The sequence below is a fragment of the Mirounga leonina genome, unplaced genomic scaffold (assembly GCF_011800145.1).
Source record: "Mirounga leonina isolate KUSES-001 unplaced genomic scaffold, KU_Mleo_1.0 Mir_242, whole genome shotgun sequence".
Classification (NCBI taxonomy): Eukaryota; Metazoa; Chordata; class Mammalia; order Carnivora; family Phocidae; genus Mirounga; species Mirounga leonina.
This window is the reverse complement of record NW_023270627.1, coordinates 138,972-154,251: the sequence shown is the minus strand read 5'-3', so window position 1 is coordinate 154,251 and position 15,280 is coordinate 138,972. Positions and strand designations below refer to the sequence as shown.

The 15,280-nt window shown below is 45.1% G+C and overlaps 1 protein-coding gene across 8 annotated transcripts in view; it reads left to right on the top strand.

Moving 5' to 3' along the window:
- PDSS1 (decaprenyl diphosphate synthase subunit 1) overlaps window positions 1-15,280 on the top strand; it is a 40,321-nt gene that overhangs the window by 23,956 nt on the left and 1,085 nt on the right. For 2 of the 8 annotated variants that reach the window (XM_035029483.1, XM_035029484.1), the window contains 5 exons: window positions 308-419; window positions 518-627; window positions 8,004-8,084; window positions 8,191-8,304; window positions 13,915-13,995. In XM_035029483.1, coding sequence (XP_034885374.1) covers window positions 308-419; window positions 518-627; window positions 8,004-8,084; window positions 8,191-8,304; window positions 13,915-13,995 — 498 coding nt within the window. Of the gene's footprint in view, window positions 1-307; window positions 420-517; window positions 628-8,003; window positions 8,085-8,190; window positions 9,355-10,755; window positions 13,996-15,280 lie in introns of those variants that run through there. The other 6 variants (XR_004683617.1, XR_004683621.1, XR_004683619.1 and 3 more) reach the window with 6 other exon arrangements.

The window sequence follows — 15,280 nt, the reverse complement described above, 5'->3', positions numbered from 1 at the left end:
TGCTGGACTCTGGCAGGTTCGGGCATGAAGCAAGAGCGTGCAATGCTGTCGGTCTCCAGGCCTTCACTTGCTCTGCTCTGAACTGGGGAGAAAGATGGGTAATCTCTGGGAACCGATCCAGTGCCAGGGATGTTCCGAATCTGTAACTGATTATTGCACAGACTCCTGCTGAGGACGAGCGGTGGGGAACTTGGGGCCAAGATGACCCCTCGTTCCCATCCCGAATGTCTCCTCTGAGGAGCCAGCTCCACCGTGGGCTCCACTGCGCTGATACTTTTCTCCAAAAGTTTCTTTTCTTCTTTTCCAGGCTGTTCTTGCTGGTGATTTAATTCTTTCTGCAGCATCTATAGCTCTGGCACGAATTGGAAATACAACTGTGATATCTATTTTAACCCAAGTTATTGAAGATTTGGTGCGCGGTAGGTTAATTCTGACTTTTCTTCTTTTTTATTCAATCCCCGTCTAACTAGCCAGGCAATTAAGCCATGTCGCAAATGACCCCTTTCTTTCTTTCTAGGTGAATTTCTTCAGCTAGGGTCAAAAGAAAACGAGAACGAAAGATTTGCACACTACCTTGAGAAGACCTTCAAGAAGACTGCCAGTCTGATAGCCAACAGTTGTAAAGCAGTATGTACGTTCTGTCTTTGTTCAAGTTAAAAAAAAAAAAAAAAAAAACCTCATTGCTCTTTCTTGGGAACTACTGTTCCTGGGGAACATTTCACTGGAGAACCTTAAAATAGTAACCAAAATCCCATGAGGTCATTGAGAAAAGAATGACATCCCCAAACAACAGAGAGCTTCTGCCGTGGGGCCCATTTTTGCGGTCTTCTTTTGCTAGGCGGACATTCACTTTTCCTCTTTCCTCCCAAGAGCCGAATCAAAATAAGCCCTCTGCACTGGGTCTGATCTCCAAACTGTGTGATGTTTGCAACAACTTCTCATAAATAATTTCTTTCACGATTGTTGTCCCGTATACCATTTCTGACATTTTACCCTGAAAAAGTGGCAAAGTGCTGTCTTCTTAAATACACTGTTTGCCCAGGAGAAAATGCCGATTAGATTGTCCTAGTGTTCTTTCTTATGAGTAGTAGCTCCTCCCAGTCTTTTTACATGAAATATAAATGAGCCATTTTTCAGGGCACCCAGGTGGCTCAGTGGGTTAAGCGTCCAACTCGATCTCCGCTCAGGGTCATGAGTTCAAGCCCCAAGAGAAGAGGAAAAAAAAACAAAACAAAACCCAAGCCATTTTTCTTCGGATATAAATCAAGTGTGAACTGTAACTTTTTCTCTCCCTTGCTTTCTCTCCCTGGCCTTCCCTCCACTCTTCTTTTTTTTAAAAGTCCGTATTCTCCTGAGTCTGTAGACTACAACAAGTGGTATTCAGTGCTAGCCCCTAAATGAGAGCTGGTTCTCTCCATAGCATTGCTCATCTGACCGGCTGTCGGCCTAACCAACGTGGCAGAGACAAATCCTGGGCAAGCACTAGCTCCTTGAGATCAAAGCAGCGTCAGAGGGAGCCCTCCAGGGGCAGGTGTACATTGCTGCCCTCATGCGCTCTTAATATTCCTGCAGTTAAAGAGAGCTTTTCCTCGGGCCTCTCTGGTGAGAAAGGCCCCTTGCCAATAGTGTGTCAGTTCTGAGAAGTGTCAAGAAATGGATAATTGTGAGTCATAAAACGATGAGGACATTTTCTTTCTAAAAAGACGTAATGGAAACTCTAAGAAATGTGAATTACGTGGAACATGCTGGCCATGATTTCAGCCGTTTTTGTTTTTATTGAAAGGGCTGATATTTTATTTCCAAGGAATTACAGGTGTGGTTTTTTAAAATAGAGAGATGGATGGAAATATGGTAGACACTAGAATGCTGAATAGAAGAATGGCTGATTTTAAAATGGGGTGCCATAAAGCTGTCACAGTAACCCTTCATTGACCATCTTATCTCTGATGGTCAAAATGTCCATGAAGATGGAGCGCCAATCTCATAAGGCACGCTCGGGCGCTCGGTGGAGCTCACGGATGATCTCACAAGCTGCAGACGGCAGCAGGAAGCACTGGAGGCTAGTGGGGCTGTTGGAACTGGACACGCTGAGAGTCGTCGTTCACACAGAGTGGACATCCCGTAGGCACACGGCCGCAGTGCCCCATGAGAACCAGGCAGGTGCGAATGCCCGCAGTGATCAAACCCTACAAAGGGCCAAGGAGATGGACCTGAAGCACCAAGGAAAGCCTGAATTGTGGTCCCTCTCCTCTCTGTTTGGAAAGCCAGATTTGCTCTGTTACAGCACACATACTCATTTATAAATTGCACCTCGTTCTTCACAGATTAGCAAGGTACCAGTAGACGTGTATATTAACACGGCTCAGCCCTTTTTAAAAATGAAATGCTTTATGCTATCCACTAGGAGGCATGCTGGCGTCATCCCACAATGACCCACTTTCTCTGTGATTTATTCCTAAACCCCAGAACTGTTAGAATAATAAAGCAAAATCACAGTGTGAGCGTTCTAAATAAAAGATTCTATACTTAAGTGCCTATGGGTAGAAATATTCCAGAGGGGTTACATATTCAGCATGGCTATTTTTATATACTCCTGGTATTCAAAATGCAAAGACGTGGGGTTCCAAAAGTTCATGCAACGCAAACTAGAAGTGCCAGAAAGAGGGAATACAGAATTTAAACATCAGAATTATTACGGAATAACGAATCAGAATTTAAGATGTCATGGGAATTTGAAGGAAATTGAGCAGCATATAATTTATTCTGTTAAAGACACACACCCCCCCCCTTAACCACTCCTTGGCTTTTTAGTAGAAAAATCTAAGAAAGGGCTATCTAGGATTGTTTTAGGACAGTGGCTGATATGAAAACAGTAGTAACATTTTTAAATAAGGGTTATTTACTTGTATACATAGGCAGAATACATTCGAGCTTCCCAATGAAGGCCATGATTTGTTCCCTTAGAAAATCTGATGGGAATGAGATCTGAGAGGTCCAGTGGCCCATCCAGTGTTAGTCAGACAGTGGCTGAGCTGGGATTCGAACCCAGAACTGGGTATGGTAATCCTGCATTCATTTGGTTTTCTTTCTTTCTTTCTTCCTTTTTTTTTTTCTTTCTGAATTTCTCCTCTCTCCAGTGCTGCATAGGGCCTGGCATCAATGGGCTCTCTTCCTGTTACTTTATTTTCAAAGCCACGGTGTGCCACTAAAGGATTTTGTTCTGTGGCTCGTATTTGCAGAACACTGACTTTTGGTACGATAGTCTTACCTAATCTGCGGATAGACCTTATTCCTGTTTTGCTTACTGTCATAAGAAAGGGAGAAAAAAATCTTCCAGTTCAGGATCCAGTCCAGGTTCTCCTGTTGCATTTAGCAGTCGTGAATCTTTAGTCTCTCCGTCTGGAACAGTTCCCCGGTCCGTCTGGGTTCTTACATTCCCTTAATATTTTGAAGAGCACAGTCCGGTTATGTTGTTGAACCTCTCGAGTTGGATTTGTCTGCTACTTCGCACACTGAGATACAGGTTATGCATTTGGGGCAGGAAAACAGCAGAAGGGATGCCCCTTCTCAGTTCGTCGTGTCAGGGGGCACATGTCCTTTTACTGGTGATGTTCACTTTGATCACTTGATTGCAGTGGTGACTGCCTGGTTTCTTCACTTGAAAGTTACTGCTTTTCCCTATCTGGGAAGGTACTTTGAGATTATGTAAATCTGCTTCTTATCAAACTCTCCAGTTTTCACATCGGCTTATGATGCTTTCAACTTAGTACCACGATGGTGGTGAATGATGGTTGTGTAATTCTGTCATTCCTTCTACACCACGCTTCTCCAATAGAGTGGGTCTTCTATTTTTTTTTTTTTAAGATTTTATTTATTTATTTGAGACAGAATGAGAGAGAGAGAGAGCTCATGAGAGGGGGGAGGGCCAGAGGGAGAAGCAGGCTCCCCGCCGAGCAGGGAGCCCGATGCGGGACTCGATCCCGGGACTCCGGGATCATGACCTGAGCCGAAGGCAGTCGCTTAACCGACTGAGCCACCCAGGCGCCCCGTGGGTCTTCTATTTTAAGGACGATCTTATCTATATGGACTCTTAACATTCTTATTCTATAGATTATAACCCTTTATTTTTATTTATTTAAATGCTGAAGTATCCTCTATTTGGCCAATGGGAAAAGCCCTTTAACCTGGCTCCTGTGTCTTGTTAATCCACCCCCTTCATTCTTTCCGCACTTTCTTAATTTCTAGCAGGAGATGTTCCAGGCTCATCTTGCCCTTCCCAGCACTGGGATTCATAATTTCTTCAAGGAGCCCTGTTCTTTCTGGTGGAGAATGGTATTTAGAAACCAAGATCTTGCCCTAGGTATCACTGGGCCCTCCCAGTGGACAGAGCTAGGAGATTTTAATATGTGTATGTGTGAATATGCATCTATCTTGGTCTTTTTATATCCCATCTATGTGTGTGTGTTTATTTATTTATTATTTTTATAATTATATAGTTCTTTATTTTTAAGATTTTATTTATTTGAGAGAGATGGGGGGGTTGCAGAGGGAAAGGGAGAAGCATGCGGGGCTCGATCCCAGAACCCTGGAATCATGACCTGAGCTGAAGGTAGATGCTTAACTGACTGAGCCACCCAGGCGCCCCTCACCTGTGTGCATTTACAACCATGAGGTAACCACATGATTCATGATTTATTCGAGCATTTCTTCTTTCCATACAGTTGACCTTTGAACCACATGGGTTTGAATTGCACAGGTCCTTCTGTGCGGGTTGTGTTTTTTAATTTTTTTAAAATAAATACAGTATAGCACTGTGAAAGTCCTTTCTCTTCCTTATGATTTTTCTAATAACATTTTCTTTTCTCTAGCTTTATTATGAGTACAGGATATAATGCATATAACCACAAAATATGTGTTAATCGAATGTGTTAATCAGCGAGACTTCTGGTCAAAAGGAGACTGTTAGTAAAGTTTTTGGGGAGTCAAAAGTTATACCTAGATTTGCAACTGCAGGGGAGATGGGGGGCAGTGTCAGCACCCCTAACCCCCATGTTATTCAAGGGTCAACTGTACTTGTAACTCCTTTCCCCAAGAGTAAGAAGCTTGGCTCCCATTCTCCCCAGTATATTTATTTGCTCAATCCCCTAGAATATATATACCATAGGGGCTTAAAAATTGGTAACTTCCTATCTCTGTTAAAACAACCCTAGTAGTTCAGTATGTGTTTATAGCTCCTTTTGGTTTTAGCCTGAGGATGATACAATCAAAGATCTGTATTCAGAAGTTACCTTTCATCCCTTTTCAGTGTGGTTACATTATTATTTGAAGTACAGGTTAGGTTTTGTTTTTTGTTTTTTCTTTACTCCATTTTAGGGCTTCCCTCCCATTCTTAGGGATTTTGTGTTTGGGGTTGGAGGCTGCTGTCCGTTTCTAGTGCATGAAACCCTAACAAAGCTCCGCGAGTCAGAACGGTACCGCAGGTGACTGCCCGCCAGCCCAGCTACGTTCCAGGAGGTGCGGCGCGTCGCCCACGAGAGGCACGACCGACCTGGCCGTGGGCCTGCTTCCCACGGAACGGTCCGCCGGGCTCCGCCTTCCCTGCCGCCCACTCCCGTCCGGAAAGACGCGGGGCCTGTGACCTTCTGGCCGTGGAGGGACAGCCGCAGGCCACCCGTCCACAGGCTGGGGGAGCAGGATTCTCTGCGGGCGGTGAGGCCTGGCCTTGACACCGCGGTCGCCAAGCTCGGAGCGGAAATGGCCCGTTCGCGCCCGCGAAGCAGGAGGCGCCCGCGAAAGCAGCTCCTGGCCGGGTCAGCGCGCGGGAGCGAGGTGGCCGGTGCGCGCCGACCGCATGGCCGTGCGCGTCCTCGGGCACGTCACTTGACCTCTTCGGGCTCTGGAGTCAGACCTCTTGGGTTCACATTCTGATTCCGCCATTCCCCAGCCCCCGACGTCTGGTCCGCACTCTCCGGGCCTCCGGGCCTCGCTCATGAGTCCGTTAACACGCGGGAAACCTCAGACCAGGACCTGTGCGTACTGGTGCTCAGGAATTGTTCGCTCTTGGCAGCCTCAACCACAGAAGAAATGCCTATGGGACGTTGTGAGGTTTAACTAAGATAATGTAAAGTGCTCATCCTAGGTACTCCATAAATTTTAATCCCGTGAGTTTAGAAATAGAATGGGGTTTTTAAATGTCTTTGACTTTTCAGGAAGAAAGCTGGCACTTCGGTGCTATTTTGTGTTGAGGTAACTGCGTGGACAGGAGTGCCCTGGGAGTTGTTTCCATCTAGAAAGGCGGTGTCCTCGTGTTCTGAGCTCAGCGCATCCCCGGCTGCCCGAATCTCGTCTGCTCATTCATTCAGCCAAGTTGATGGATATCTTCACTCTTGCCAGAGTTTCTAAATTGTGTCGCATGTGGTCTCCTAGGTTGGAAAGAGGACTCCGTCCCTGTAGCAGTTCTGAGTTTATTATTCATTCAAGGAAGTGGCCGCCTGACCTTTCACGACGCGCACATTGTCATCTGAGGGCGTGCAGCCAAACGTGACACAGTCACAGGCTTCCTTGCGTCATCAAAAACATCCTCAGGGCTGAGCAAATAGTGGGATCTGGCTTTCAGTAGCCACGGTGCATGGACACTGCCCAGCTCCGGTTTCTGCGCCCAGGGGATGAGGAGGAGGAGGATTATTAACAATAATAGCAAACATCTAGTGTTATAACCAGGTGCCAGGCACTGTGCTGAGGTTTAAAAGTAGCATGACATGCATTCCTTACAGCAACCCTACGAGCTAAGAGCTCTGGATCCTGCATTTTACAGAAGGGGAAACCGAAGCACAGAAATACCAAGTAATACACCGAGATCACGTGGTGTCGCAAGGGGCGTAAGTGCGCCCCTAGCGGCCTGACTGCAGAGCACCCGGCCAGGGGGCCGCGGAGGCCGGGACTGAAGGCAGAAGACCCAGTTCATCATCATCAGTGACCCACGGCAGGCAGGACACTGATGCCATCTGGCTTTCTCGTGCACTCAGTATAGACATTTCCTCTCCAGTGAAGTCGATGCCGCTCCCCCACTCCCCCCTTTTGATTTTTACCCAGTCTTTGTTTTCTAGAAATGTGGCAGGACCTGCTTAGCATGCTTAGCAGAGCAGTGGGAAATGCACTCAAGTGGCCAGTGTCGGCTAGGTTTTTTTGAGTTTTAGAAAGACTTAGAAGTCCTACTTCTCTTCCACGGAAAAGGGGGGGGGGGGCGGGGGCTTTTATGTAGCTAATTACTTCTTGCATAAGAAACAAGTAGGACCAGTGAAGACCCTTTGCTAATGAGAAAACAGTGTCTGTGTGAAGCGCGGGCAGAGGCTGTTACAGACATGTCAGGAAATAACTGCATTTGAGAAAAAAGTGAAATCACCAAAAATTATTAAAAGAAAGGAACTACAAACGAAATATATGGCAACATCGTGTGTAATTAGAGCAGATGAGATATCTATTCCCAAAAAATGGCTAAAGCAATAGAAAAATAAAAATAGAGCCAACATTTAGGCCAGGTTTGCTGAGTGCTGAAAGCAGCGAAAAGGAGGTCTTATCCTGGGAAAGGAGGGGTGGCAGGTAGCTTCCCTAGAATTTAAGAGAACCATCTGAGATGGAGGCTGGAACCCTTTCATTAAAAACACAGGTATTCTGGGACGCCTGGGTGGCTCAGTCATTAAGCATCTGCCTTTAGCATAGGTCATGGTCTCAGGGTCCTGGGATGGAGCCCCGCGTCGGGCTCTCTGCTCAGCGGGGAACCTGCTTCTCCCTCTGCCACTCGCCCTGCTTGTGCTGGCTCTCTCCTTCTCTCTGTCAAATAAATAAAATCTTTAAAAAAAAAACAACAACCCACAGGTATTCTGTGCATGTCTGGTCTCATTCTGATGGTGGGATCTCCTGACTGTGTAACACAGCCTCACCACCTCGGTTGGCTGCCCTGCTCATTGTCAGCAACTTATTCCAGAATTCTCTTTCTGCTTCAGGTCTCTGTCCTAGGATGCCCGGACCCAGTGGTGCATGAGATTGCCTATCAATACGGAAAAAACGTGGGCATCGCCTTTCAGGTTGGTCGTCTGTTTTTTAGGAACGTGGCCCATTGGCACAATGGGAAGGGCAGCGGTGATGCCTGGGGTGGCCGTCCTCCTGACATTCCTTTTATCCGTTCGCTAGCTGATAGATGACGTGTTAGACTTCACCTCATGTTCTGACCAGATGGGCAAACCAACATCAGCGGACCTGAAGCTTGGGTTAGCCACGGGCCCGGTGTTATTTGCTTGCCAACAGGTAACGTTTTCCAAACTCCCTCTGACACAGTGCTTTGTATCTTCCAGGCACAGCTGACGGGAAGGTTCAGATAAGGAAGGCGTGGGAAAGCATTTACATAAGAGACCTCAGATCTCTGTTTGATCCTGGCCTCTGCCACTGAGATGTTGGGACCAGTTATGTTATTTTACTTCTAAGCTTCATCTGTGTCCTTATCTGTGACACTGAGGAGATTTACAACTGTCCTCCCAGGGCCGTAGTGAGGAGGAACGGAGATAATGTTCAAGAGGTACTTTACAGATTAAATGCTGTGTGCATTTAAGGTAGCATTATGAGGATTTCCATATATTTTTGGCACTGACAAGGTGAATGGTTTCCGCATCTTAGTTTCAGGACTGGACTTGGGTGTGCCTCAGAGCCCCTTAAAAAGGCACAGGAAGGGCCTCCGAGCATGAGAAATTCTGCAGTTCTAGAAGTTTAATGAGACTGCTGCTCTCAGCCTTGGCCATGGCCTCAAAATGTCAAGAAGTCAGTGGAATGCACTGCTAGAACCATAGTTTCTTCCTTCTCCAGATTGAGGGACTGTCCCTTAAGGAAGGAAGTAAAGCTGCCTTCATATCCTCCTTAATGTGGATGAGAGCTTAGGAACTTGAGATGCTGCAGGGTCTGTGAGGCAGATGTTTCTAGAACCTGCTCTGGAGCCCTGCCACATTGCTTAGGGCTGGGCCAAACGTGGTTTGAAGTAAGTGGGATATTGGCTGGCATTTGGACATCTTTTTAATAGATTTTCATGTTTGTAGTATATTTAATCCAGTTAAAACTTAGCAAAGCAGTAAGATGTTCGTCACCATGCCATGAAATTAAAAATTAGCTCTTTGGTCTAAAATTTTAGTAACTTTTAGTCTGAGATTTTTGCCTCTGTTCTTTCTCAGAATTTACAAAGATAAACTGTGTCTTCCATAGAACTCAGTGATTCCATTATTGAAACCAGTGACCTTGCTTTTGATCAATTTCTGATCCAAGAAAGGAGAGATCATCATTTATCCATTGTCTAGCAGAGCTGTAACCCGGGTAATTCTCCTCGGAGGAGGCTGATGGCTTTGCGGGGGCCAGGGGGAGGGGGGGCTGCTGGGCCAGGGGACAGCAGTCAACTGAGGAACGAGGGCTCCGAACAGAGATGTTGGATTGTGGAAATACCTGTCCTCACTGCCAGGCTCTGTCTTCACAGAATTTTGAGACAGAGGTGAGAAGGAAAAGGCGTGCTATAAATGGGTCCTTTCTCCTATGGAGACTAACTTGCCGGCCCCAAAACTCAAGGAGAATATTAAAACGTGTGCTAAGCTCTGACAAAAATTTTTAAAATCCCCTTGTATACATGAAAGCATGAGCAAGGAACATTTTATTTTTTACCATTAGCCCACCTAAAAGCAGAGAACTCATGAGCCCTGTAAACGTCAAGGCATGCCCGAGGGTAGAAGGATCAGTCACTGCCCACGGTCTAGACAACTACGAACAGTAGTCAGCCTGCTCCAGAGACCCTGGTTAGCAAATGTGAGTGAAGATGCCTTTAGTGAAGCCCTGAGGTTATCAAGATGACTAAGGAACAGGTCTTTTCCCGAAAGAAGCTTGCAGTCTACCAAAAAGCTTTGGGTGTCATACTTTTAGAAATCTTAACAGTTACAAGTAGTCGTCCTGAACCCCGGTGACACTAACAGCCGAGTCTGTGATTGATTGAGAATGGATGCCTCTTCTGATTGCTTTACTGTCAACATATTTCAGAAGAAACTAATTTGCTTTCCTCTACACAAAGGAGTAGTGAATAATTCTCCCTTCGGACATAGTGGGTCAAAGTCAGGGGGAAAAATGGATCACTCCTACATATGAATTAGTGAGTAATACATAAGAGATTAAAAATGCCGGGTTAAAATTAAAAAAGGGCAAGGAAAAGGAACACACAAAAGCTTACAGCATCCCAAACCACAGTGCTCTGGGTGTCTCACTGGGAAATGCAGCATCACGAGGCACCCACTCACCCTCACCAGAAGCACTGTTCCCATCTGCCCATAAGGTGGTAGGAAAAGGAATGAAAAATCGCGCCAGGGCAGCCTTAGAAAAGGGAACACACAGTGAGGCTGAGCAGGAAGTGACTCTGGACAGAGCTTGTTTCCTAAGTAGACTGGCTGTTCTGTCCTGTGGCGCATAGGCAAAAGGTACTCAAAAAAGTTGAAGTTGTTTTAAAAAAAACCATCAAGTTTAGGCTCTACCGTGGATTACACGGTCAAAAAAAGGGGATTTTTGGGCCAGCAATGTGTGAAAAGATTTATGGGGCCAAAAGTGATTTTGAGTAAAACAAATGCCAAAGTAACATGAGACTGTGCAGTATCTCCATTTAATGAAAATGCATTGTTTTCATGGTTTGCAAAGGATTCTTTCATACAGTATCTCTAATCTCACAACTCCTCTTTGTGGTAGGTATTATGCCCACTCTACAAATAAGAAAGTGATGCGCAAACTTGGCCAAAATTAGACATCTGGTAAATGGCACAGCAGACAATTAAACACCAACTCTTCTAAGACCAGTATTCCTTTCACTCCTCAATGTCCTACTATGGCCAGCGCAGACGTTGATGAGAGCTTGTCTGATCCCCCGTGGGGCTTCCCACAGAGCAGGTAACTCGTGTGCTCTGGGACTGGCGACGCTCCAGAAGAGCCTCCGTGTCGGCCCTCTGGATCTGTCATTAACCTGCCCATTTAGCGGAGTCCTTGTAAGATGTTTGTAATCTTTTTCCGTAGGTGGGTGAGTTTTGTCTGCCAATTCTTAGTCTTTGAGTTTTTCCATCTGCAAACTCTGAGTCTCGACCACAACAAGCAACTTTGGGAAGCCATTTTTCCTTTTTAACACAGTTATTGTCTTGAAATAGGAATTTGTTGGACCCAGCAACGTAATAGAAACTCCCTGTCTTTGGAATTCACTATTTTTGACATCTCTCTAAAGAGGTTTCTGGATAACAGTACAGGGGATTTTAAGAAAAATTTCGGGATTTCTGGAGGGGTCCCAGCGATGATGGTGTCCTTACATCTATATGTGTATACATATTTCCTGTAAGAACAAAAACGTCATGTCAGATCTTTTAAAAGAGCATGTAAGTTGGATCTTGAGCTCTTCAGAACAAAATAGAAGTGTTTGGGTTTTTTTTTTTCTTTCATGAGATTACATTAGTTCTCAATCCTTTAAAAGATCGTTTCCTTTCTTCTGCTTCTCTTATTTGATAAGTCACCAGACCTAAATGTCATCCTTAGCCGCACTTCCAGCCCTCCTCAGCAGCCCCAGCCCCCGCACCAGCCGTACAGGCTTCTGTGTGACTAGCTGGTCCCCTAGCTACCCAGGTTTTGTTTGCGTAAGCTCACTACATTTATTCATCACCTTTGTAGTTTAGTTTATGGATACATTTCACAGTTAGAATATGATTTGTCCTACGCTTCCCCCCACCAACAAAGATTTATTTTAGAGAAAGAGAGAAAGCAGTGGGGGAGGGGCAGACTCCCCACTGAGCGTGGAGCCGGACACGGGGCTCAGTCCCACCACCCCAAGATCATGACCTGAGCCGAAACCAAGAGTCGGACACTCCACTGACTGAGCCACCCAGATACCCCTGATTCGTCCTACTCTTAAAAGGTCTCCCTGTAGGCCCTCTAACTAAAACAGCCTGGACAAACAAAAATTTTCTTATTTCTCAAGAAATCTGCAAGCAGGCAACTGTTGTTTCCGTCACGCTCCTCATTTCTCCTCCACGTACACAGTTAAGGGGATGGGGATGCCTAGGGGAAGAGTTCAGTATTTGCATATTAAAATTGCACACACCACATGTTTAAAGGAAGGATGTAGTCACATCGTTGCAAATATTTTCTTCAAACTTTGCTGTCTTGATGCTTTTTATAGTAAAAGGAGTCAGCACACACGGCACATTTTACCACCCTTGTTGGTACTGCAGAAAAAGCTCATATACCATAAACAAGGTAATTTTACTAGATGCCCAGGACAGTGTCCTGTCAGCTCTGAGGATATGGCCTTCCAGAAGTCCAATTTTGGAATGCGGTATTAAGACAAATGCTTACTTGATTTGGCTTTTCTACCTCTAAAATTGATTGATTTGAGCTTCCTGATGTGTTTCCTGTGAAACTTAAATTGTTCTATTCTTAAAGGCCAGTAACTAAAACAAATTACCGGTTTTCTTTTAAGAACTAACCATTTGCTGGCCTTTACATTTTATAAGCATGTGAGCAGCCTCTACATGTTTAGAACTTTGTTCCAATGCATACTTTGCTCTGAAAGGAACACTCTTAATTCTTCATCTGTCATCATCCGGTTGAGGTTTTTCTATGTGTGCCCTATTTTTTCTTCTAGGATTACTAATACCGTGGTGGTGGTTACAGGACAACAACTTCAGGCTCACTGCCAGGGAAAAACTGGCAACTGCTGTAAGCACTGATGTGTCCAGAACCAAACCTATCTTACCTCTTATGTCAGGGAACCAGAAGCTGCTAGAGCTAACGGATTTCAGCTCATTTGGTTAAGCTCCCTCACGACACTGAGGAGGAGGCTAAGACCCACAGGTCATGGAGCACACTCGACTATGGAGGCACCAGGACTAGAGCTCTGGTCTAGAAAATGAAGTGGTCTGGTGTCCTGACTTCCTGATTTTGTTAATGGTGACAGTTCTCCTGAATTGTTGCTACATGTTGCAGAATATAGATTTTTATCTTCAGTGTACCTATTTTCTTTTTTTCTCTTGGTGCCACAGCTTAACTTTGGTCGTCTTTAAAATTAACTACACTAACGTGACTGGCCTCTCTACCTCCTGTAATTCAGTGGTTCTCAAACTTGGCTGCACATTAAAAGTACCTGGAGTGCTTTTAAAATCTTGATGCCCAGGCCAGACCCCACCCCAGCCAATATAATCAGAATCTTTGGGAGCAGATCCAGGCAACCATAAGCTTCCCGACTGACCAGCATGCAGTCAACACTGAGCAGCCCCTGCTCTGACCCACTTGACGAGCTGCTGAGGTAGAACTCTGCTCATAATACCCTCTGCTCAGATACCTCAGTATCTTTCAAGTGTCACTCAGGTTAGCACTAAAAGTAGAATGCCTAATTCCCACCCTCATCCTAGGCCACTGCTTCTCAAAATGTCAGCAGAGACCAGCAGAATCCATATCATCTGGGAATCTGTTAGAAATGCATGCTGAGGCCCCAATCCTACTGATCAAGGAAGGCCTCTGGTGATTCTGGTGCAATCTGAAGTTTGAGAACTGTAAGAGAAGCCAACAAGGAGATTTTAGGGATGTAGTTTGTTCCTTCACTCTTTCTTACTCAGTGTTGGACCCAAGAATAGAATAGAAAGAACACCAGAATGAACAAGGATCAACAGCTGCCTCTTCTGAGCACCAGCTCAGTCCCTGGGCATGGAAAATGGATGTCTCTCTTAGCTCTGCTTCTTTAATTGCTACAATTTACTGCCCCCCCAATCTGAACATTTAATCACCTTTTTGTCTTTTCCTATTGTTACAAACTTAGTGTTAGAACATTTGATTTTCACAAGAGCAATAAATATTTTCTTTCTTTATGGTTAGTTCCCAGAAATGAATGCTATGATAATGAGACGGTTCAGTTTGCCTGGAGATGTGGACAGAGCTCGACAATATGTATTACAGGTATGATTATTTTACAAAGAAATAAGGCCAGAGCAGGTACAACACTGCCAAGTTCTTTAACCAAATAATGTAACAAATTTTAGATACAAAACCAAGTGTGGTCAATTCTTGACTTGACAAAACTGAGAAAGAGAAACTTGTAATTCTTTTTTCCTCTAGAATTTTTTAAATTTTTATTGTTACGTTAGTCACCATACAATACATCATCAGTTTTTGATGTAGTGATCCACGATCCATTGTTTTTGTATAACACCCAGTGCTCCATGCAGTATGTGCCCTCCTTAATACCCATCACCGGGCCAACCCATCCCCCCATCCCTCTCCCTTCTATCTAAAGACTAATTTAAGTGGCCTTGGATAAGGTTTTGGACACTAGGATTTTTTTTAAAGCTACCCAAGTGATTCTAATGTGTAGTATGGACTGAGTCCCACTGGTTTGAAACCAGTCTTCCCCAAATCCACTGGCAGCACTGCTGTCCTCCAGTCACCCAGACACGCCTCCTGGTGCAGGCTCTCACCTTTGCCACCACCAGGTTATCGGGTGCTCACAGCTGTCACCTCAGTATTGGCCGTCCCTAGTCCCTCAAGGAAAGAGCCCACAGAGGCGGACTGTTTCACCTTCAGGGGCTGTGAGCTTATTTCACATACACTGCCACATATCCTCAGAACTTTTCTGTAGAAGCCGGATCTTTTTTACGTGTTTTTTTTTTTTTTTTAAAGATTTTATTTATTTGACAGACACAGCGAGAGAGGGAACACAAGCAGGGGGAGTGGGAGAGGGAGAAGCAGGCCTCCCGCAGAGCAGGGAGCGAGATGCGGGGCTCGATCCCAGGACTCTGGGATCATGACCTGAGCCAAAGGCAGACACCCAGCAACTGAGCCACCCAGGCGCCCCATTTTTTACATATTCTCACTTTCAAGAACTATCTTTTGAGAATGAGCTGTTTCCAAAATCCAAACCCAAAGTCATTTGGAGCCAGTAGATATAATGAATGAGATGGGGTGAGCAGTTTTTAGTAAGCTAATGTGTGGTCCGATCTATGGTTAGTGCAGTACTTAAAAGAATTCCAAATAATTACCTTCAGACTTCCAAAACGCAAGACCCCCTCCAAAAGATGTATTTCCCTTAACTAACTCTCTGTATTGTTAAGCATCACCACCTCTTTGGAGGGTAGTTTGGCAGTACTATTAAAAACTCAGTATAGGGGCGCCTAGGTGGCTCAGATGGCATAAAAACATGGCTCCAGAAGAGAATGCAAATCTCTATAGTGTTAAAGAACACTGG